We start from the raw sequence: 24,173 nt of genomic DNA on the forward strand, positions 1-24,173 counted from the left end.
GCTTTTTTTTCATGTCTATTTGCTTGGAATACTTCTTCTATCTCTTCACTTTCAGTCTGTGTAAATCTATTGTTTTGAGGTGGGTCTCTTGTAGACAGCATATGCGTGGGTAATGTTTTTATATCTATTTCCCTACCCTATGTAATTTGATTGGGATATTTAATTCATTTACATTTAAGGTTATTATTGACAAGTATCTATTCATTTCCCTCTGTACCTGTGTTCCTGTCCCTGTCTCTTTTTCTTCTTTTCCTTGAAGCATTCCCTTTAGCATCTCTTGCAATTTTAGTTTGGTGGAGATGTCTTCTTCTAGTCTTCCTTTGTCTGTGAAACTCCTTATTTCACCTTCCATTTTGAAAGAGAGCCTTGCTGGGTAGAGTAGTCTTGGTTGTAGGCCTTTGTTTTTCATTGTTTGAAATATTTTTTGCCATTCCCTTCTGGCTTGTAGTGTTTCTGTTGAGAAATTGGTTGACACTCTTAACGGAGCTCCCTTGTATGTTATTTGCTCTTTTTCTTCTGCTGCCTTTAGGATTCTCTCTTTGTCTTTGAATGTTGCCGTTTTAATTATGATGTGTTTTAGAGTGGGCATTTTTGGGTTCATCTTCACTGGGATCCTCTGTTATTCCTGGACTTGTATGACTTTTGCTCTCATCAAGTTAGGACAATTTTCTATCATTACTTTTTCAATCAGGTTTTTTATCCCATGCATTTCTTCTTCTTCTGTATTTCTATGATATGGATATTGTTTTGTTTCATGTTGTCCTGCAGTTCACTTAAACCCTCTTCATTCTTTTTCAGTCTTTTTTCATTTTGTTTTATTGTCTGAGAATTTTTTCTACATTGTCTTCTAACTCACTGATCCAATCCTCTGCTTCGTTTAGCCTGCTTTTTATTGCTTCTTCTGTGTTCTTCAATTCAGGAATTGTATTCTTCATTTCTTCCTAGTTCTTATTGATAGTTTCTATGTCCTTTTTTATGCTGGTGTAGTTCTCCATAAGTTCCTTTTAGCTTCCCTGGAGTTCTTTGTAGTTTCCCTGGCACTTGTTGTAGTTTTCTTTGAGTTTGTTGAGTTTATTGAGCTTCATTACTATTGTTTTGATTCCATGTCTGATAGTTTGCTTACCTCTGTTTCATCTAGCACTCTTTCTGAAGATTCCTCTTTTCCTTTCACTGGGATGTCATTTCTGTGTCTCCCCATGTTGGATGCTTCTTCTTCTTTGCTTATGTTTCTTAGATTTGTCTGCTTTGATTTCCTACCTTCATGGTATGAGATTCTGTATAGGAGACCTGGGGATTCAGTGTTGCAGTCTCTTTGATCTCCTGAGCTTGATGCTCTTGGGATGCCCTTTATACCATTTGTTTAAGCTGTCTGGTTGTATTTCAGTTACTCTTCAGTGGAAATTTCCCTCTGCCTAGTTGATTGAGAGTCAGTCTGCCCACCTTGTCTTCTTTTGTGTAGATGCTGTTAAAACATAAACACACAACGCATGCGAGAAAACACCCTCAAAGAAAGCCCCCACCCACAATCACACTATCAGCAGCAAATGAGTCAGTATTAATATAGCTGTAAAGAGGTTAAGACTATTATAGTATAGGAAAAACAGATAAGAGTTGTTTTAACTGAAAGAAAGATGATTTTTGAGAGGGAAGATGGTAGACTAATAATAATAGCAAGTAGGGTCAAGGCTATGTGAGACAGTAAGTAATATTTACATTGTATGTTGAAAAAGGGAGGGAAGAATGCAGAATGAAGTGAGAAAGTGGAGGTGTATAGTATTAGGTTCATATAGCAGTTATATGTTATATATTTAGTGCAAGAAGGGGGATAAAAAAACAAAGAAAAAAATTAAGGAAGAAGAATAGGAGGTAGAGAAGGTAGGAAACAGATTAAAGAAAGGGCTTTTCCCCAGTACAACCTTTGGGTGCTGTCTTTTTCTGGATCCACCCCTTGTCAAAATTCCACGGGTTTCAAATCTTTTCTGGCTGGCTGGCTGGCTGAGAGGAGATCTAGCTGGATTTTGATGCCGCTATTGCTCTCATTCGTGGGTCTGCTGCCACTGCTGTGAGCTGCACTGAGCTGAGTCCCCCCCCACTGGCCCTGCGGCACCCTCCAGCACTCCTCAGGCTTGTCTAGCAATGCTTCTCTGCTGGTGAGCCAGTACTCATGCCTATAGTCCCTTACCAGCCTCAGGTCCTTTCTCGCTTCTCCTCCAAAAAAGTCTCTGTTGCCTCCAAGCTGCAGCACCAGCCTGTGTGTCTGCCTGGCAGAGCCTTGTTGCATGCCACTGACTCCTTCCGGAACTTTGCTGGTCAGGAAGCCTATGGCAGGAGGAAGTTTCCAAGAAGATCCCAGCTAATGAGGTGGTCAGCAGCTGCCTCTTTCCAGTGTGGTGCAGCAGAGGCGCCGGGCTGGGAAGCCCAGTGACTCCACTTGGACAGTGCCCTCTTTCATGCTGTTCCCATGCTCCCATCCCTGTTCTCCCTATCTGAAATCTGCACTTACTCCACTCTGTGTTTGTACTCCAAGTCCTTCCATGATGGGAGCAAACAGACAACACTGCTACCTACTCCACCGCCGTCTTTTTTTCCTTCTGTTGCTACTCTTTACTGTGGGAAACTGCCCTTTTTTGAGGCCAAATTTGGTTTTGAGGAAATAATCAAAAGATATTTGTTTGATGAATTAAATGAATAAGTTAAACAGTACAATTTTGGGTACAAAATTTTTGATTACGATAATGAGATAATTTCACCATAGGCCTATAAAATATTTTGAGTAATGAGGTACAAGTAATGAATAACTACATATTCTTCTGAAGTGATTACTTTGAAAATTATAGTTAATTGATACTTATGTTGTGATTTGGTGAAGTCTATTTAAAATATTTTATATTCATGTAATATATATCTGTAGATGAAAATTTGAAACCGTGCAGGTAGATCCTATTGAAAAATAAGTATAGTTGTGTCTTTGTTCTGGCACAAGAGACTGCAAGATAGCAAGGATTTCTATTTTAGTGGAAATCATCTAGGGTCTGTCTTAACCTTGTAAATCTATGACAGATGTATTTGCAAAATAACTATAACCTCCTACAAAATTTACTTTCTCATTATCCATATGTAACTTTCAAGTGTAATACATTTCAGTTCAATTGAATGCTTCATTTAACCATGTTAAGTTCATAAACTAGTAAAATCACCCTTTTGATACTGTTCAGTTACTATAATTCACTTATGTACAAATGTTTATGAAATTGTGCAAATAACTTTGGGATCTTATATGAAGGAAAAAGAACTTACGTGAAGAAGTAGTAAGAAATACAGATGATTATTTATCGAATATAATAATGGCTAAAAACTGCATTGAAGAGAAAAGAAATGATTTGGATGCAGCTATGAAGATAGCAAGAGAGTTAAAATCAGCACCTTCTCTAAGGACTTATTGTGACCTGAATCAGGTAATTTTAATAGTTTGTGATTTGATTTCTTTTTCCTCTTTTTAAAAATTTTTTCAATTGCAGTTTACATTTAGCATTATTTTCTATTAGCTTCACATGTACAACACAGTGGTTAGACAATCAGTTTACAAAGTGATCTCCTGATGTTTCAAGTACCTGCTTGGCACGACACATATTATTACAATATTATTGACTATATTCCTTATGCTTTACTTCTAACATCTCATAACTATTTTGTAACTACAGATTTGGACTTCTTAATCCTGTCACCTTTTTCACCCAGTATCCCAACATCCCTCTCCTCTGGCAACTATCAGTCTGTTCTCTATTGTTTGTTCATTTATTTTGTTCTTTAGATTTCACATATAAGTGAAATCATGGTATGTGTCTTTCTCTATCTGAGTTACTTCACTTAGCATAATACCCTCTAGGTTCATCTATGCTGTTGTAAATGATAAGATTTCATTCATTTTTATGGCTGAGTAATATTCCATTTTATATATATATATATACACACACACCACAATTGTGTTTTATCCATTTGTCTGTTTATGGGCACTTGGGTTGCTTATATATATTGTCTATTGTAAATAACACTGTAATGAACTTAGGGGTGCATATATTCTTTCAAATTAGTGTTTGGGGTTTCTTCATATATATACACCCAGCAGTGGAATCACTGGGTCATAACACAAGTTCCACTTTTAATTTTTTGAGAACCGTCCATATGGTTTTACATAGTGGCTGCACCAATCTCCATTCCCACCAGTAATGCACAAGGCTTCCCTTTTCTCCACATTCTTGCCAACATTTGTTGTTTGTTGATATATTTATATAGCCCTTCTGACAGGTATGAGATGATATCTCATTATGGTTTTAATTTGCATTTCTCTGATGATTAGTGATGTTGAGTATCTTTTCATATGTTCATTGGTCATCTGTATGTCCTCTTTGGAGAAGTGTCTATTCAGGTCTTCTGCCCATTTTTTAATTATATATGTATATATTATTCTTGGGTTGTATGAGTTCTTTATATATTTTGGATGTTAACTTCTTACTGGATATATAAGTGAAAAAGTTCTCCCATATAGTGAGTTGTCTTTCTGTTTTGTTGATAGTATTCTGCTGTGCAAAAACTTTTTCATTTAATATAGCCCCATTTGTTTATTTTTTCTTTTTTTTCCCTTGCCCAAAGAGATATATCAGAAAAACATTGCTAAGAGGAATGTCAAAGATTTTACTGCCTGTGTTTTTTTTGTTTTTTTTTAAGGAGTTAAATGGTTTTAAGTCTTACATATAAATATTTAACCCATTTTGAGTTTATTTTTGTATATGGTACAAGAAGGTGGTCTAGTTTCATTTTTTCACATATCTGTCCAATTTTCTCAACACTATTTATTGACTATACTGTCTTTACCTTATTGTATGTTCTTGCCTCCTTTGTCAAATACAAATTGACCATATAGGCATGGGTTTATTTCTAGGTTCTCTCTTCTGTTCCATTGATCTGTATGTCAGTTTTTATGTCAGTACCATGCTGTTTTGATTACTGGAGCCGAATAGTATAGTTTGAAATATGAGGTGGCATGATACCTCTGACTTTGTTCTTTCTCAAGATTGCTGTGGCTTGATATGAATTATTTCAGAGGTAGCTTATTTTACATGTTTTCAAATATAATACTTAAGAATTAGCAAGAATATGTATTTCAGACTTTCTTTACTTGACCTTAGCATCAAATTAGAATTATTAGTTTGAATTCTAAGATAAAAATTAAGAAATTTGTTTAGCCTTTTTTTATTTATCACATAGGTAATATGGTAATGTTTTAAAAATCATGATACGAAAACAAGTAGGATGACATTGAGTTGAAAATTGATGTTTTTAGGACATTTGAATAAACAATCAGGACAAATAAGTGTAGCAAACTAAAATAGGACTCTGTTTTCTTTTTTATATACAATATAGGTATGACTGTCAACTTCTTTTTATAGTTCTTTTTTTAAAAAGATTTTATGTGGTTACTTCTAGGGAGGGGGAAAGGGAGGTAGAGTAACAGTCATTTCCTGTGTATTACTGTATTACACATGAGGCATTAGGAAGTTTAAAGAAATGGTAAGATTTGGTTTTTATTCTAGTTAGCCTCATTAGGAAGATGGGGCATAAAAGAAGAGAGAGAAACATTTGAGGACAGCAACACAGGTGCAAAATGAATCTGATCCAAATTTCCTCTGGTCATGTAGCTGTATCTCATTTATTAAAAAGTGTCTTTTGTTGTTCTTATTTGTTAATACATATCTCCAAAATATTTAAATTCTTTTTAAGTAGGAAAAGTCATAAACACTTAATTGCATTCCTTCTTTCATGTGCCTAAAATCAAACTTTCAATACATTAATAAGTGAAATACCTAAAGGGTATAGTTTTTCTCCTAAAATCTTACTCAGTTTCAACAGTATTGAGAGAAAATTGACGTATGAGTGACATCTCTCTTTTGGTTCTAGATTATCCGGACTTTGAAGTTAACATTTGAGAGTGAATTGTCACAAGTTAGCGCTCTAAAATTAAGGAACTCTCTCAGGTAAGTTATAATTTAGGAAAACATCACAAGTATAAAAATGTAGGAAAGTTTAAATTTATTAAAATAGCAAGCAATTGCTATTGAACATTGGGTCACACATGTTTTCTAAGTTAGCAACCAAATTTAAATAAGCATAATTTATGATAAATATGAAAGTTATTTAAATGTTCTTTTAGAGTTTTTGTTTATTACCATTTAGCCCCTTACACTCCCTCCCCCTGCACTCACCACACTGTTGTCCATATTCATGAGTCCTTTTTCCTTTTTGCTCAATTGTTCCACCCCCTTACTTCCACCTGCATAGCCATCATCCTGCTCTCTATGAATCTGTCTCTTATTTTGCTTGTTAGTTCAGTTTATTCATTATACTTCACATATGAGTGTATGGTATTTGTCTTTCTCTGACTGGCATATTCCACTTAGCATAAATGTCGGCAACTGATTTTTATTTAGAGAAAGGAATAAACGTGTATTAGAACATTTATTTATATGCTAGTGTTTATTGTAGGTTGAATATGAGTTGCAGTGAGATCATCTCTATCTTCAACAATATGATAAAGATTGACTTTGAGGACTCAACAAAGTAAGTATAAGAATGACAACATACTATTAGTGACAGGGCCTAAGAGATAGGAAAATTGGTGCCTAGTATAGTGTATATGATTCAGAAGTTGAAAACTAATAATCAAGGACAAAATAGTTTCAATAACTTATATTCTGTGTAAAACATATAAGAATAAGAAGACCTAGAAGGGATAGTCAATATGTGTCAAAGTTATTTCTTGAGATGCATTAACTCAGCCAGCATTGAACACTGATTTTGTGCTCAGCATTAATAACCTAGGTTGTGAGATATGTGTCCGAGAACTTACAATGTAAGTAAAGGATGACACATAAAGTGCAAAATTCCTATGGTGGTAACATATGCAGAATTTAGTGAAAATGAAAAGGAAGAGAATGGTCAGTTCTTCTGGAGGTAACAAGAAACCTGGAAAAAGGAGATTTTATTTTCCCTCATCCATGGAAAATGAGTAGCAATTGCAAAGGAAGACAGAAGGGAGGTTGTCATCTTAGCAGAAAGACGTGTGCGCAGTGAGATAACATACTACATTCAGGAAACTGCATTTGGCAGAGGGTACATAGAGGCTAAATTCTAAAAATGTATGCTATATAGAGGTGTTTGAACTTCATTTTCTAGACTTCTGCTGTTCAGTGGGCAACTACTAATCACATGTGGCCATTTAAATTTAAGCATAAATGAGTTAAAATTAAATAAGCTGAGAAATTCAGTTCCTCAATTACACTAGCCAAATTTCAAGTCTCAGTAGCCACTTGTGGTTAGTGACTCCATATTGGATGGCACAGCACATTTTCATGATCACAGAAAGTTCTGTTGGACAGCACAACTGTAGACAAACCACTAAAAGATTCTCATCATGAAAGTAAAATAATTAGTTTATATTTTTAAAAGTTAAATCTGGTCATTTAGAGGATTATTTGAAAGAGGAGGAAGCTAGGGATGGAGACTATTTTTTTAATAGTCTTAGTAAATGATGAGAAACCAAATGTAGGTAATAACTCTGAAGAGAGATATGGCAAATGTGGTGCAGTCCTTGTCACCACAGGGAAGACCTTCCCAGAGGACTTTGACTGTAGTCATCTTCCCCCTTTATGGAACCCTGCCCCATATTTGCCTCTGTGACTTGACTTTTGTGCTTCCATGGATCATCATCATGTTTTTATAAAAGTGTATTTTACTGATTATGTTGATTAACAGTTATCCCAATCCTTTCCCCCACTCTGCTCGGTACCCCCTTTCCCTCCAGCCGTCCCCCCATAGTTTGTGTCTATAGGTCATGCATGTAAGCTCTTTGGCTTCACCTTTTCCTATACTATTCTTAACATCACCATGTCTATTTTGTTCCTACCAGTTGTGCTTCTTGATCCTTGCACCATTTCCCCATTTCTGCCCCTTCCCCTTCCAGCTGATAAGCCCCCAAATGATCCCCATACCTGTAATTCTGTTCCTATTATGGTGGCTTGCTTAGTTTGTTTTTGTTTTTTAGATTCAGTTGTTGATAGTTTTGAGTTTGGTGTCACTTTAATGTTCACAGTTTTGATCTTCTTTTTCTTATAAGTCCCTTTAACATTTCATGTAATAATGGGTGGGTGATGATGAACTCCTTTAATTTAACCTTGTCTGGGAAGCACTTTATCTGCCCTTCCATTCTAAGTGATAACTTTGCTGGCTAGAGTAATCTTGGTTGTAGGTCTTTTTTTCATCACCTTGAATACTTCTTGCCAGTCCCTTCTTCCCTGTAAAGCTTCTTTTGAGAAGTCAGCTGATATTCTTATAGAACTCCTTTGTAGGTAACTCTTCTTTTCTCTTGCTGCTTTTAAGATTCTCTTTATCTTTAACCTTTGGCATTTTAATTATAATGGGTCTTGGTGTGGTCCTCTTTGGGTCCAGCTTTTCTTGGACTCTCTGTGCTTCCTTGACTTGTATGTCTACTTCACCAAATTAGAGAAGTTTTCTTTCATTATTTTTTGAAATAAGTTTTCAATTTCTTACTCTTACTCTTTTTCTGGCATCCCTATGATTCGGATATTGGCATGTTTAAAGTTGTCCCAGAGGTTCCTAACACTCTCTCGTTTTTGAATTTGTGTTTCTTCTTTCTGTTCTGGGTGAATGTTTATTTCTCTCTTTTGTTCCAAATTGTTGATTTGAATCTCAGTTTCTTCCCATCACTGTCCCTGTATTTTTCTTTATTTTAATTTCTATAACCTTGACTTCTTCCTTTCTTTTGTGGCCATACTTAGTCATTTCTGTGAGTGTCCTGATCACCAGTGTTTTGAACTCTACATTCAATAGGTTGGCTTTGTCCATTTTGTTTAGTTCTTTTTATGATGTTTGTTCTCTTCTTTCATTTGGGCCATATTTCTTTGTCTCCTCAATTTGGCAGCCTCCGTGTGTTTGTTTTTGTGTAACAGGTAGAGCTGCTTTCACTCTGTGTCTTGGTAGTATGGCCTAATGTAGTAGGTAGTTGTCCTGTAAGCTCCAGTGGCACTGCAACCGTTATAACCCAAGCTGGGTACTCAAGGTACACCCTTCATGTGGGCTGAATACACCCTCCTCTTGTAGTTGAGACCTGGTTGCTGTTAGCAGATCGGCAGGAGGGATTTACCTAGGCCAGTCAGCTGCAAGGACTAACTGTGACCACTGACCACCATCCTTCACCCTCTGTGGAGGATCAGCTGTACAAGGGCAGGGTGGTGGTGCTCCAACGTGATCTGTAGCTGTCCACTGGGTGTGCAGGCTCTGGGGTTTCCTGGGTGGTGCAGGCCAAGGTCATCCCCCACCTGTGTTTTGCCTGAGTCACCCTGCCTGACCTATAAAGTAATCTGAGATGGCTGCTACTTGTGCTGGGCTTGGAGATTCCCAGGGGAAGCCAAGCTATGACTATAAGCTGGCTGCTGGTAGTGCTAGGCCTAGAGCTCTCTGAGGCCAGCTATTGCTTATTTGAGAGGATTTAGGAAGTTGTGAAGCATAAGCCAAGACCAGCCATTGATATGGAAAAGCAGCTTGGTTGGGTCCTTAAATTGGGTGGAGTGGAGTCTCCGGGTATCTCCAAGACAGGTCAAACTGTTGACCAGATTGATGAAGTTTCAGATATGGCACCAGTTGCTGGCTCTGTATGGGCAGGGTTTAGAAAAAGAGGCAATGGCCTGTTCTTGCCTTGATACTAGACACCTCAGTTTCTCCCTGTATACACTGGTGCCTTTCAAGCTGCTACCCTGGTTCTGGAGCTCAGAGGAAGTGAGTCTGAGTAGGTGAGTCCGTATGTGGGTTCTTTAAGAGGAACTGCTTGGCCTCAGCAGTTTCTCCCACTGACTCAATCCCCACTGGTTTTTTCAGCCAGAAGTTGTGGGGACTTATATTCCTGGCACTGGAACTCTGAGCTGAGGGGCCTGGAGTGGGGCTGGGACTCCTTTATCCTGAGATATCCCTCCTGAATTGTTATCACCCCACGTGGGTGAGAGACTGGCCCATTTCTTGTCTACGCCCCTCCTACCCATCTTGATGGATGTGGTTTCTTTAATTCTGTAGTTGTCAGACTTTCATTCAACTCAATTTCTGATGGTCTTGCCAATGGTTGTTCTATATTTTAGTTGTAATTTTGATGTGGTTGTGCAAAGAGGTGAGCCATGTCTGCCTGCTCCACCATCTTAACTGCATCTGGATCATCTTCAGTTTTTAAATCAGTCTATTCTTTTAGATATTCTCATTATTTGTTATGGCTACTATGAAATATTTTTAATATCAAAAACTGTCCTGTCTCTTTTAAGAGTTTGTGTTGAAATTGTCTTCATTTTAAATTTAATTCAGTAGTATTTGAAATTTTTTTTCTAGTGTTTAAGGAAAGTTTCACTATAAAACCTGCATCTATTGTTTACAGGTGGTAATGAAATCATGGGTTTGCCGAGTGGAAGCTGGTATTGAAGTAGGTGAAGAACAGTACCCCAGAAAAAGATGAAATTTTAGTATAGGGAAAAGGTAACCTGCAATAAACAAAAAAAAAAACTGAGCAGGCAGAGACTAAAAGACAAACAGGAGAGAGTAGTGTTCTTGAAATCATAGAAGGGATTTATGAGCCTGGACTTGGTTGACTCTTGAATCTCTTACTAAGGTCAAATAAAAGTTGTTATAAAAAGTAATGTTTGGATTGCAAAGCTGTGCTCATTATGTTCATCCTCAGAAGGAGCTTGGACCATTATTCCACATGTACTGATTTTACATTGGTTGAGTTCACAACCTCTATTGGAAGAGACAGATGTGTCATTACTGAATCCATCTGGCTCTGTTGGTTCTTATTTCTAAAATGCTTCTTAAATACTGATCTGTGACAGAGCTAAACCTATCCATAGGTTAACTAAAATATAAGATTTTGAGACCCAATCTCATCTCTTTGATAGAATTTCTATACTTGTGGATTTGATAGCCTAAATTTGTGTAGCTAAGTAAAGATTGAAAAATACAGAGTAAATAGAATAAATAATCAGCTGTGGGTTAGTGAACGGTCTTATCGAATAGTCTTACCCAAAGGATTCAGACTAATGGTGATTTCTAGCCAAGGTGGAGGTTTCTAACAATTTGTTTAGGATCGTACCCTTCACTGTTTTCTACACTTTATTTTTAAGCCAGTAAATTAAAATAAGAAATCATCTTAATGTAATTTAAAATCAGATACCTAAACCAAATCAGAATGACTTCTTTTGAAAACCTTTGTCTACTGCTTTTTTAGGATCAGGTCATTGTAATGTGACTGTCAGATTCTTTCTTCAGCATCACATTGATTACACCTCTCGTTGCCCTCTTACAACCTTTGGGCTGGGAATGGGCCATAGTGTTGTGTGTGTGTGTGCGTGTGTGTAAGGGGGGTGGGCAATAGAAATGTTCTAAAATTAGATTGTGCTTATGGTTGCACAACTTTTGGAATTTAAAAAAATCAATTAATTATGTATAAATTATATATCAAAAAAGCTGTTAAAAGTAGCCTAGGCACCTGTATTAACTTTACCCCATTGTGTGTATCACAAGTGTTAACTGTCCTGTGGAAAGGAAATGGGTTGAGGGTGGACATAATAGAGACTTTATAAAGTGATCTAAAGTAGTGCTTCTGTTTTTTCAACAGATGTGATCCCCAAGAAAATGAAATTGGCCAGAATGTTCAAAAGAAATATAATCATGAAAAGGAATGTTTTTGTCATGATACATTCCTATCACCAGCAAAGAAAAAGGTTGATATGTCTGTCCTGACTAATGAAGCCCTGCCACTTCCTTTGCAACCAGAAACCAGTGATGTGCATTTGGAAGCAAAAAACTTCCAACCACAGAAAGAAGTTGTTGTAATAACATCTCCTAAAAGCATTGCTGCTCTACCTCAGATGGGATCTAGCCCTGATGTCATCATTGAAGAAATTATTGAAGAAAACCTGGAAAGTGAGTGATAATACAAAAGCAAGGAAATAAAATATCATAATTAGAAACAAAGTACCTTCTGTCCCTGTACTTCACAGAAAGGAATTACTATTAACTTACACCCCCCCCCCACTGTCACTGTTTCTAACTTCAGGAAAATTTTTATTTTTAATGCAATAATATAGCTAAATTCTGAAATGTAAATTTAATATTTAATTTAAATAGGATATTTGACTTCCTAGTTCCACATATAAACCTTTTATAAAAGATGAAGATATAAATGAGATTTGTAGAAGTAATTTCATGACTTTGACCTTAAATGTAAGAACAGCTTCTCTTAAATCTTTGAGATAAAATCTGTTAAAAATGAATTATTGTGGTTATATTAGCATCTCTTTTGTAACATTCAAATATAGCATAATGATTTGATTAGATTTCCAATGTTGTTGTTTTTTTCACTAACATGAGAGTGAGATACTACTGTGGTTAGTTACAGTACCGGTCTTCTTGAGGACCATTTTTAAGATCCACTTGGTTCTCCCCACCTCCCCTCACACACACGTCTGTTTCATTGGTTGACTCTCCAGAATGATGTTTGCATACAAAAAAAAGACATGCTGTTTTTTCTCTTTTCAACTGTTTAATCATCACTGATATCTCAGTGAGTTAAGAACCTTCTTGTGACTTTACCTACTGATACAAGGGGTCTTGCCTTTCTAGTATTCAAGTACAGCCTTTTAAACAATAGTATGCCATTGTCAACTTAAAAAATAAGTACAATTGCCTATATTTCCTATTTTAACGAAGCTTGCCTCACAGATGATCTTATGGAGACACCTGGTTATCCAAACAATCCTCTTCAGGAAACATCATCTCCTTTTGGATCAAAAGCAGGTACTTTTAACAACTCTGAAGTTGATGTAGTAGAGTTTTCTATATGTATAGTGACTCTCAATGTAGTGTGAGGCAATGAGTAAAACTTCTTCCTTTTCAATGTTCAAAGTTTTGGTTGTTATTGGCAAAAGTAATTCTGAAGTTTATAATAGTCTCTCAGCTGTCTTGCCAATTACTTGTATCCCTTTACCCCATTCTCAATATAGCTATTTTTTTGTGATCTGTACTCAATAATTAAATTGAACCATTCACTCAGCTTTTATCTCTACTTGGCTATCTCCAATTCCAGTCCTCCTAGTCTGTTTTTTAAACATTTTTACTAGATGAAACATCTACATTGTTGAAAAAGTAAATATATGTATTAAAATACCCTGTGAATCTTTTCCCCTAACCCATTCTATCTTGTTTGTCCCTTCCCTCCAGAGTTTCTTTATGTATATACAAGCAGATAGACATATATTATTTTTCTGACTCATTTTTGTTTTCTTAAAAAACATAACACACCTATTAATACCTATAAGAAAGGAATTAAAAGAACAGAATAGTGTTCTTAACATCATGCTCTGGAGATTTTTCATATCAGTAGTAACATTTGGCTTAATTACTGTTATATACAATGAATTCCTCACTTTCTTTTACTCTAGCCCACCCTGCCTCCAGGAAACACACACATCTTCCCCTAAATGCTGCTCAATATGTTGACTTTGCCCATTTTTTTCACACCTCTCTAACCTGAGATTTGTGATTCAGAGTGGCTATGAGCTAATTGTTGGTTTTTTGGGTATAGTATAGATTAAACAGGATTTGGGGGGCTGTAGTAGAAATGTAATCATTATCAATGTGGTTCTGAATTCCAAATATGTTCATAAATAAACTTTGAGGTTTCATTGTAATACAAGGGACGTATAGCATACAGCTAACTTTAGAATCTAACTACCACGTGAACTGCAATTCTGCTTATTTAACATTTTTGCAAGTAAAATAAAATATTTGTGGTTTAGATAGCTAAAGAATTTCTTGTTGAAGTTGTTATTTATTTGTTTTAGCATTCTAGTTACTATTTTGGGTTTGGACTTTTGTGGGACCTAACTATTCTAGAGTTTGTAATGACATAAAATACTTACTCTTTTAGAGGATATTGCATTCAGTCTTTGTGAATTTTTTTTTTCCTAATCTATGGTTTATTAATGAGGTTTAAATATTCTTATCCAGGTTCTCCAGAGCTAGTTTTTGTAAGTCATGTAATACATCCTTGCCACTTCTACATTCGGAAGTATTCACAAATAAATGATGCAACAGTATTGGAAAAGATGGTGAATCAGTTTTGCAGTAAGAGTTTGCACCTTGATCCTTCAGACATCTTGGAGCTAGGTAATGGACTATTACTCCAAGTTAAAATGTCAAGTTTAGGTAAACATTGGAATATTTGGCTAGTCCATATAATCATTTGTCCTCCCAGCATAAAAGTTTTGGAATTATTCAACATAAGTTAAATTTTGTTTAGGTAAGTTAGCTAAGTATTAAAATTAACCACTGAGTGAGATATACACAAAGACTTTATTATGGAACAAGATGAGTTTGTTTAAATGACAAACTCAGGGCAATAGAGTTATGTAGTTTTCCCCCTTGTCTTCAGGGGAAACTGTTCCTCTAAGAGGTTCCTCATAGTGTGAAAACAGTCCCCTGACGTCCACATGTGAATGTTGAGGATGTCATTGAACACTTGATGAGATGCAGGAGGATGGTGGCATCCATTTTCTAGGACCTCATGGAGGATAATTGGGAAACTTAATCAGCCCATCCTAATTCTTTTGTTATAAATATTTTCCTTATAACCCTTTTGGCTAAATTTGATTATACTCTGTAATAATAAGACGAAGCTATGATTTGTTTGATTTACTAATAGAGCATTTTTCTCATTCTGTTAATAGCAATCAGTGTCTATATTTTACTAATACCAAAAACTATTATCTGTTTAACCTTATATTGTAGTTCTTTTAAAAATATGTTTAACTCAGCTCATATATGTAGCTTAACAGAATATTAGAAGCCTAGGATCATCATATACTTAGGACAAAAAATTAATAATAATAGTATTTTAAAGCAAAAAATAACACTTAAATTATGAGTATCTTAGAGGAGGGGAATGTAGTAGTAAACTTAATTTTTATGGCTGCAAATAATTCTCCAAAATTTAATACATGCCCAAAATTGTTCAGCTTACATTTAGAAAATGTTCTAAGAAAGCCAAAAAGTCATCCTTTGTCTTAAGTTAATAATTAGGCCTCCACTCACAGCCTCCGTGCCTCGCTTTACTTCGACATGGCAAAAATGTCCAGCCCTACAGAGACTGAGCAGTGCATTGAGTCTCTGATTGCTGTTTTCTGGAGGTATGCTGGAAAGGGCAGTAAAAGCTATATACTTTCCAAGATTGAGTTCCTAACCTTGAATATAGAACTGGCTGCCTTCACAAAGAACCAGAAGGACCCTGGTGTCCTTGACCACATGATGAAGAAATTGAACATGAACAGTGATGAGTGGCTAGATTTCCAAGAATTTCTTAATCTTACTGGCAGCCTGGTGGCAGTAGCTTGCCATGAGTCTTTCAGCTGTTCATAGAAGTACACCTGAGGAGCCCTTGGAGCTGGAGCTGGCGTCCAGACCCATCCCTTTTCCTTCCAACTTCCCAATCATCATCATCTCCTCACAGACCACACATATCCTGAGCCCAGAGTATTCACCACCCCCATGCATGTCCCTCCTGCTAGTAACAAAACTTTTTTTAAACCAAAAAAAAAAAAAAAAAGAATAATTATTATTTCAAGGTAAGGGTATATTATTTAAATACTCATTTATAAATATTTTTGAGAAATTTTTACAGGGGGAGAAATGTGATATGATGCTTTGGAAGAGTGTCTTGTTATTCTATTTTCCTTCCTGTTCTTCATTATATAGAACAGCAAATGACTTTTAACAGGCTTTTTTTCTTACCTGTTGCAAAAAAAGAATGGTTTATTTAATAGCATGTAGTTTAAAACTAAGACTATTGGTTATGTGGTGTATAAACTTAAGAGAAGGGTCCACGACAATCTGAAGGCCTAACAAATGTTTTGGTAGAACTTAAAATTTTAAAAGCCACACTGATGTGCCTCTCAACTATCCTGTTTTTCTTAGCATGTGCAGAGGGGAATATACAGCATCCCTCTGTATATATAATCAGTGATTGAATCTTACCAGCTTTCTCTGTGATGCATAGATAGTTTTTAAGAGAATGCGTTCTAAGACTACCTGCATTCTCCTACCTCTTCTAAGTAGCCATGTGGCTTTGACTATTCAGTCTCTGCCTGGTTCCTCATCTGTGTTATGGAAGCACCATCTTCACAGGTTAGTTGAGGGAGTAAGTGAATTCAAACATAAAATACTGAGAATATTGCTGAGCTCATAGTAAGTATTCAAATTCAGGCCTCTTTCTTTCTTGCTCTTTTTTTTCCTTGTTATTAATTTGTAATTCATCTGATACCTCCATAAGGTCATCCTCTGCTGCTAAGTCTTTGGTTCATCTTCCCCTACTGCACTGTGTATTAATTTAATTTTGGCATTTCACACTCTGCCTCTTTCATTGTTTCTTTACCGAAGTAGCTCACAAAATTTTAGTGTATATATCTGTACATGCATGTATGTACATGCACAAGGATAGTAGGTCTTTATTGTTGTAAGAACAACATATTGGAGTAATTTATTTGTCTGTCTTCCTTGACTGTCTTGATGGCAGCATGTTCTCATTCATCTTTGTTATAGTTCATAAAACATAGGCCCTCAAAAAGTGACTGCTAATTGAGTATTCTTTGTTTTTATCTCTCCATTTATCTCATAAGGTTCTATATAACACACTCTCCTAATACACTACCTTCTTCCTTCTCATAGCTCTTGACATAGAACTATATCATCAGTGGATAAATGATTTAAGACTTCTTAGTAGTGGAACTAATGTACACATTTGTAAATTAAAGCTTATTAGGTATTCTTTGTCCATAAACATTGATATGATTTGTCTCCTTCATTATTTAGGTGCAACAGTATTTGTCAGCAGTATTAAAAATGGAATATGGTGTCGAGGAATAATTACTGAATTAATTCCAACAGAAAATGAAAATATTAGAAGACATTGTAGTCCAGCCAAATTCTCAGTCTGTGAGGTTGCACTAATACAAATATTTATGATAGATTTTGGAAATTCTGAAGTTCTAATTGTTGCAGGGTATGATATTTTATAATTATTGTGTGTTCCTGGCCTGCTTGGAAACTTTTGTGATTGGGGGGAGTGTATAAAGAATAAAGGAGACTAGGAAAGAGTAAAGAGGAGTAATTTATATTTCTTTACTTTCAAGGCATATACTTTTTGTTTTGTCTTACTAATTACTAAGTAGAGTATTATTTAACAGTGTTACTAGATGGGGAACTTAGAAAAGGATATTCTTGATGTATGGTAACTTATTCTTTGTTTCTTCAAAGCAGGGGAATGATGCACAAAAATAGTGTCTTTGAAAAAGTGTTATACTTAGCTGTAGGATGATTGAGTAAAAATTTTATTAAGATTTCTGTTTTATTAATGCATGTTAAAGTGGCATCGTGCCTACTTCACTCTAGATATTGAAAAATGTTTCCCTCGGTGTTCTAGGAAAATCAAACAAACTGAAAATATTCCTGTAATAAGGACAAGTATTAACTGCTACATGGCATGGTCACTACATAATTAGTTAATGGTCATAGCTTTATAAGTAAATAGATTTCTATTTTAGGAGCATCATTATCCTCTTAAGTTTAAACTAAATAGATATATGAAAGACAACTCATATAAAGGCAGTTAAGATTTAAATCTATAGATAAGAAACAGTGTACCTAAAAAAGCTAGATTAAATCTATATTGTAAGGAAAAATAAATTAGAATATAACTTTCTAGAAGATTTAACATAAGGAGAGTATCCTTAGAAATGTGTAACTTATGGGGTGGGGGAAGCAAGTTTGGGTTTGAAGCATTATTTTCAAAAAATATCTTCCTAGAGTTGGTGATACCCATGTGAGATCAGAACACATTGCTGAGCAACATACAGTACTAAATGACTTATGTCTGGTCCTAAGGAAGTCTGAACCATATATTGAGGGGCTGCTGAAAGATTTCCAGCCTTTAGCACAGCCGTGCTCATTGAAGGACATTGTTCCACAGAATTCAGTAAGTGAAATGGAAATTATGCTTTCTTCTTGGGTGGCTAAGTATTCCAGTTTTAGCTAGGTATTGCCAGTCAGATTGCTGAGTATAGGCTGAAGGCATCAGTACTGCTGGTAAATACATTTTGTATAATAATCTGATAGGTGCTAATGAAGAAAGAGACTAACTTCAATTTCCACAACTGGAAATGTTCTTAGTGGGAAATTGAATTGAATAAGCATATGTAAACATAATGATAGGTGAAATATCCAAGTAAACCATTAAGTTTTAGAGTGAAATAAGTGTGGGAAATTTAAAATATGGTGTGGTTTGTGTTTCAGTACATTTCTTCGCTGTCTCCTTGCCACATCATTCATTACTTTACTTATAGCCCATATGGCATTCTGCTTTGTATTATTTATGAATGTCTGGATATTCCCTAGCAAGTTTGCAAACTCCTGGGAGACAGGGGTTGTCTGTAAGAATTTATGTCAAGCAGTTATATTATTGTGAAAGCAAGAGTCTGTGTCTTTGCTCATTATTGTACTCCAGGCACATAGCAGATATTTGAAAGAATGAGTAAATGAATAAAAACTAGGAGGAAACATAAAAATATGGTGTTTTCCTCAAAATGGTAAAATTGTGGGGGTTTTTTATTTCATTTTTTATTCTGAGTAGGCTTTACTTTTATACTCATAAAATCTTTAGAAAGATGTTTTATTTTTGTTTTTAAGGAATATGAAATTTTGATTCTTGAAATTTACTTTAGGTACTTAAAGTTTCAAAAATCAACTTAAAAAACTTTACCAATGGGTGAATATTGTTCTTTATTTAAGTAGCATATACCTCATTTATTGCTAGTAATGGGAATTAAGCGATGATGATTATAAATATTTTGATTGTATTACATAGCTTCCATTAAACTTCCAAAATTACCTTTCTGAATTTTCATCATTTAAGTGGAAAATTTATATCTAATAGTTATTTTATTTTAAAATACTTATAATCTTTCTACTATTATTAAGAAGGGAAACTAAGTCCTAAAGTGCAGTAGCTGTACAACCTGGAGAAAATAGTTATAAATTAAAGTATGAACCACATCTGTAATGCTGTCCTTAGGTTTGTTGCCCCAATTTCTGCTTAATGTTTGTGGTGGGCTCAGTGCCTCTGCTCAGATTCGCAGACTTTGGCTGGTGTAAAGCTAAATCCAGAGCACTAACATTAGAGCTAATTAAGTTCATTGGAATTCATGTTTTCCACAGAATGAAGCTTGGGGAGAAGAAGCTAAAGTAGAATTTTTGAAAATGGTAAACAACAAAGCTGTTTTAATGAAAGTGTTTGGAGAAGAAGATGGTGTGCTTATTGTAGATCTGCAGAAACCACCAACAAATAAAATAAGTAGTGACATGCCTGTGTCTCTTAGAGATGCATTAGTTTTCATGGAATTGGCCAGGTAGATATTTTATTAAAGCTTAAATATTTTTAAAGATTATAGCTATAAATTGAAATAGCAGATTTTACCTTTAAAAACTATGGACTTCAAAGTGAACTTCAACATCCTCTGTTAAGAGATTAAAAATATTGCTGTGAAGTTTTCTAATTATAGTCATCTGTGAAAACTACAATCAGATCATTTGATGAAAGGAAAGAGAATGTAAGGTACCTCAAAGTAGAAACTATTTGTAGATAGTGAACATTTTAATACTCTTGATAACTTCACAATTAACTGCATTAGGGTTTCAAGAACTGTAGTTTAACAGTTCCTGACTTACATTTTCTAACCACCCTGTATTTAATATATGAGTCTAGAATGGGTACTATAAGTTCCTTTCCTCCCTCATCTCTGATTAATGAAAATCACTAAGTTACCACAGATAGTGGAAAATACTAACTTTCTGTCCTGAGCAATTACACGACTCTGGAAGTGAACCAAGTAGGTTCCATTCTGGAAAAATAAAAGTAGAGTCTGGGTGCTGCAAGGGGCAATGGAAAGCCCACAGCTGCTCTCACCGACTGCTACCACAGACCAGTTACCAGTTCAGCCAAAAGAGTAGAAACTAGTTTCTGAGTAGAACCTACAGGTCCACCTCAAAAATGGTCCAACACAAATTTGAAGGTTAACTATTGAATTTGAGATTTGATCTTATTTAACCTGGTTTGATAATTGGAGACAATACCAACAAGTATTATAAGTTAGAAGAGAGAAATTGGAAAGTGAATACTCTTGGTAGATAAATCAGTATATGTACAGGTCCTTTGCTTAGATCAAGTCACTGAGAGAAGAGAGACTTCAAGCAAATGGCTCCTGCTTATGCTTTTAATTATTATTTTAATTAGGTTTAGGTCAAATTCACCAGGAAGTCATTCTGAAAAAAATATGATTTTACACTATCATCCTCCAATTTTGCCTAGAGAAATGACGGATGTTTCAGTTATGGTTTGTCATATAAATAATCCTTCTGATTTCTATCTTCAGTTGGTAAGTATATAGCGTTCCTTTGAGATAAAATATTTTTGCAAATTTTAAGTAGAAATGTATAACAGAAATGAGTGCCTACTATGAATTTTAGAGCAAAACAAACCACTATGAATCTTCTGTAAATTTAATTTTCTTAATGGCTACAACCTTAAATAAGAAACTCACATGATTTATAGTAAATTGAAGGTGTTCTTTATCATGCAAATCAGTGATACATGGAAGGAAAGGACAGTGAAGGATATATAATGTATAAATGTTTCTTGCTGCCATCTGAAATCTACAGCTGACCCTTGAACAACAGGAGATGCTGACCCTCGACCGCCTTCATGAAGTCAAAAATCTGCATATAATTTTGACGCCCCCAAAAGTTAACTAGTAAATAGTCTGCTGTTGACCAGAAGCTTTACCAATAACATAGTTGATGAACATATTTTGTATGTTTTATGTCTTATATACTGTATTCTTTCTCTAAGCTAGAGAAAATAAAATGTTATTAAGAAAGTCATAAGGAAAGTACATTTAACAGTATTTATTGGAAAAAAAATTGCATGTAAGTAGACCCAAGCAGTTCAAACCCATGTTGTTCAAGCATCAGCTATAGAGATTAGGAAAGTACATAAAGCTGACAAATCAAAATAAAGCGATAAGACCTGTTTCTGATCATGTATACCTGAGAATTTATTAATTATTACTAGATAATTTTCAGAATTTGAGTACCAAAATGGATTCAAATTAAAGGTATTACATATTAAATTTTGGGTGTGTGAAGGCTAGTAACAGGCAGTTCTTTCTTAGCGATCTCTTTGCATCAGTGCTTTGTGTGAATTAACTCATTCTAAGGGCCATAATGCTGTGTGTGAATTAATCTTAAAAATAATCCTATGAGAAAGATAACAATATCTTCCTTTCTATGTGGAGACTAACCAGAAGGGTGAAGCAACTTGCCTTAGGTCACACATTTACAAAGGGTAGAGTCAGGATTGCAGTACAGCTTTACTCAGAGCCTTCACCTCAAATATTGCACTGCACTATACTGACTCCCCAGAGGAGTTGTAGAAATCTGCATATTTGGCACTAAGTAGAGTTTTCATGTATTTCTTCTGTTGAAATTTTTGTGTCTTTAAATTTAGGTAAAACATATATAACAAAATTTACTATTTTAACCGTTAAGTATACAGTTCAGTACCATTAACTATATCCCCCATGTTGTGCAGCCATTACTCTCCAGAACTTCTTCATCTCAAACAGAAACTTTATTCCATTAAACAATAACTCCCCATTCCCCGCCCCCCAGTGTCTGATAACCTGTTCTACTTTCTCTCTGTGAATTTGCCTATTTAGGTACCTCCTAAGTATAAAACAACACTAGTTTTCCTTTTGTGTGCCTTATTTACTTAGCATAATAACAAGTTGTAGCATGTATCAGAATTTAATTCCTTTTATGGCTGACTAATGGTCATTTTACATACATACCACGTTTGTTTATTCATCTGTTGATAAAAACTTGGATTGTTTTAAACTTTTGGATAGTTTGAATAATGATATTATGAACATGGGTGTATAAGCACCTGTTTTGGTCTCTGCTTTCAATTCTTTTAGGTATAGAATGAGGAGTCTTAATTGCTGGATTACAGTATACTAATTCTGTTTAATGCTTTTTCAATATTCTGTATTAGTGTAAGGTATACAGTATACTAGTTAGACAATCGTATACCTTACAAAGTAGTCCTGCCAATATTTTCTAGTACACACGTGGCACTGTGCATAGTTACATCCCCATTTCTATTTTGTAACTACCAATTTATACTTCATTTTTCTTTAATTTTTTAAAATTTATTCATTAATGGACTTCTGGCCAAGATGGAGGCATAGATATAAATTCTGCATCTCCATCACAACTAAGAAGGAATTTACAACCACTTCAAAACTAAAAAGAAACCAGAAAATCCAGGAAATTGAAACTATAGGGAAGTTCAGCCAAGAAATAAAGAAGAAATATTCAGCCAGAAAGGTAGAAGAGGCAGAGCCATGATGGAGAGAATGAGGTGCAGAGCAGTGACTATGGGACCAGTGCTTGGTGGTGGCAGCAGGCAGCAAGGCTGGTGGCACATTGACTGAAGCTGGGACAGAAAGAGCAGTCATACATCTTAAACTGGGGAAGCTATCCCAGCCCCAGACCAGACTGATCCCAGCTCCAGATCAGACCGCACAGCACACGGTTCCAGCGCTGGGGAAAATAAGAGCTACATTGCTTCTGTCTGAAAACCAGTGGGAGTTGGGGCGTAGGAAGAAACTACCGGTCTCTCAATGGAGGCAGCTTGTTTAGTATGGGAAGGGGGAGGAATGCCTGGAAAACAGGCGACTACTGATCAAGCAGCACTGTTCCCTCTCAGACCCCTCCTCCACGTACAGTGCCAGAGCATGGTGAAACAGGTCACCAGCACTGAAGAATACCTAAGGCTCTGCCCCCTTACAACATAACAGGTGCAACAGCTCTATTTACAACACAGATGCAAACACAGAAAGTTATCAAGAGGAGGAGACAGAGAAGTATGGCCCAAAAACGGGGACAGATCAAGGTTCCAGTGACAGAACTAAGCAATGAGGAGATAGCAAACCTAACAGACCCAGAGTTCAAAGTTCTGGTGATAAAGATGCTCATAGACTTGACAGAAAAAATTAAGCATAATAGGGAAGAAATGAAGGCTATACTAAGTGGAATCAAGGAAAATCCACATGAAACTAGAGGTGAAGGAAAGGAGCCCAGGGTTCAAATCAATGACTTGGAACATAAGGAAGAAATAAAGAGTCAACCAGTACAGGAGAAGAACAAGAATTTTTAAAAAGTGAGGAGAGGCTTAGAAACCTCTGGGATAGCTTTAAATTTGCCAACATCCAAATCATAGGGGTGCCAGAAGGAGAAGAGGGAGAGCAAGAAATTGAAAACTTATGTGAAAAAATAATGAAGGAAAACTTCCCTAATTTATGAGAGGAAATGGACATATGGGTCCAGGAAGTACAGAGAATTCCAAACAAACTAGACCCAGGGAAGACCACACCAAGACATATCATAATCAAAATGCCAAAGGTTAAGGATAAGGGGAGAATCTTAAAAGCAGCAAGAGAAAAGAAGGAATTACCTACAAAGGTAATAAGACTGTCAACTGATTTCTCAAAAAAAAACCTGCAGGTGAGGAGACACTGGCAGGAAATACTCAAAGTGATGAGAGTCAAGGACCTACAACCAAGATTACTCTATCCAGCAAAGCTGTCGTTTAGGATGGAAGGGCAGATAAAGTGCTTCACAAAGTAAAGCTAAAGAAGTTCGTCATCACCAAGCCATTGTTGTATAAAATGTTAAAGGGACTTATTTAAGAAAAAGATCAAAACTATGAACATTAAAATGACAACAAAATCACAACTGTCAACAACAGAAGCTAAAAAATAAAAATAAATAACCTAAGCAGACAACCAGAGTGGGAACAGAATCATAGGTAGGGGGAGCATGTGGCAGGGTGTCAACTGGGAGGGGGATGCAGGAGAAAGAAGGAAATGGTGCCAAAATTAAGAATAGTAGGAGGG

General features: G+C 35.7%; 1 protein-coding gene and 1 pseudogene across 1 annotated transcript in view; both read left to right on the forward strand.

The window, feature by feature from the left end:
* Positions 1-24,173, forward strand: part of RNF17 (ring finger protein 17) — a 159,730-nt gene that overhangs the window by 21,557 nt on the left and 114,000 nt on the right. The window contains exons 8-17 of the mRNA XM_090275163.1: positions 3,284-3,455; positions 5,956-6,032; positions 6,541-6,615; positions 11,726-12,033; positions 12,817-12,906; positions 14,119-14,277; positions 16,975-17,164; positions 17,968-18,136; positions 19,375-19,565; positions 20,450-20,591. Coding sequence (XP_090131289.1) covers positions 3,284-3,455; positions 5,956-6,032; positions 6,541-6,615; positions 11,726-12,033; positions 12,817-12,906; positions 14,119-14,277; positions 16,975-17,164; positions 17,968-18,136; positions 19,375-19,565; positions 20,450-20,591 — 1,573 coding nt within the window. The remainder of the gene's footprint in view (positions 1-3,283; positions 3,456-5,955; positions 6,033-6,540; positions 6,616-11,725; positions 12,034-12,816; positions 12,907-14,118; positions 14,278-16,974; positions 17,165-17,967; positions 18,137-19,374; positions 19,566-20,449; positions 20,592-24,173) is intronic.
* LOC150012347 (protein S100-A11 pseudogene) lies at positions 15,229-15,537 on the forward strand (annotated as a pseudogene).

This window comes from Furipterus horrens, unplaced genomic scaffold (assembly GCF_987537825.1).
Source record: "Furipterus horrens unplaced genomic scaffold, mFurHor1.1.pri manual_scaffold_4, whole genome shotgun sequence".
Classification (NCBI taxonomy): Eukaryota; Metazoa; Chordata; class Mammalia; order Chiroptera; family Furipteridae; genus Furipterus; species Furipterus horrens.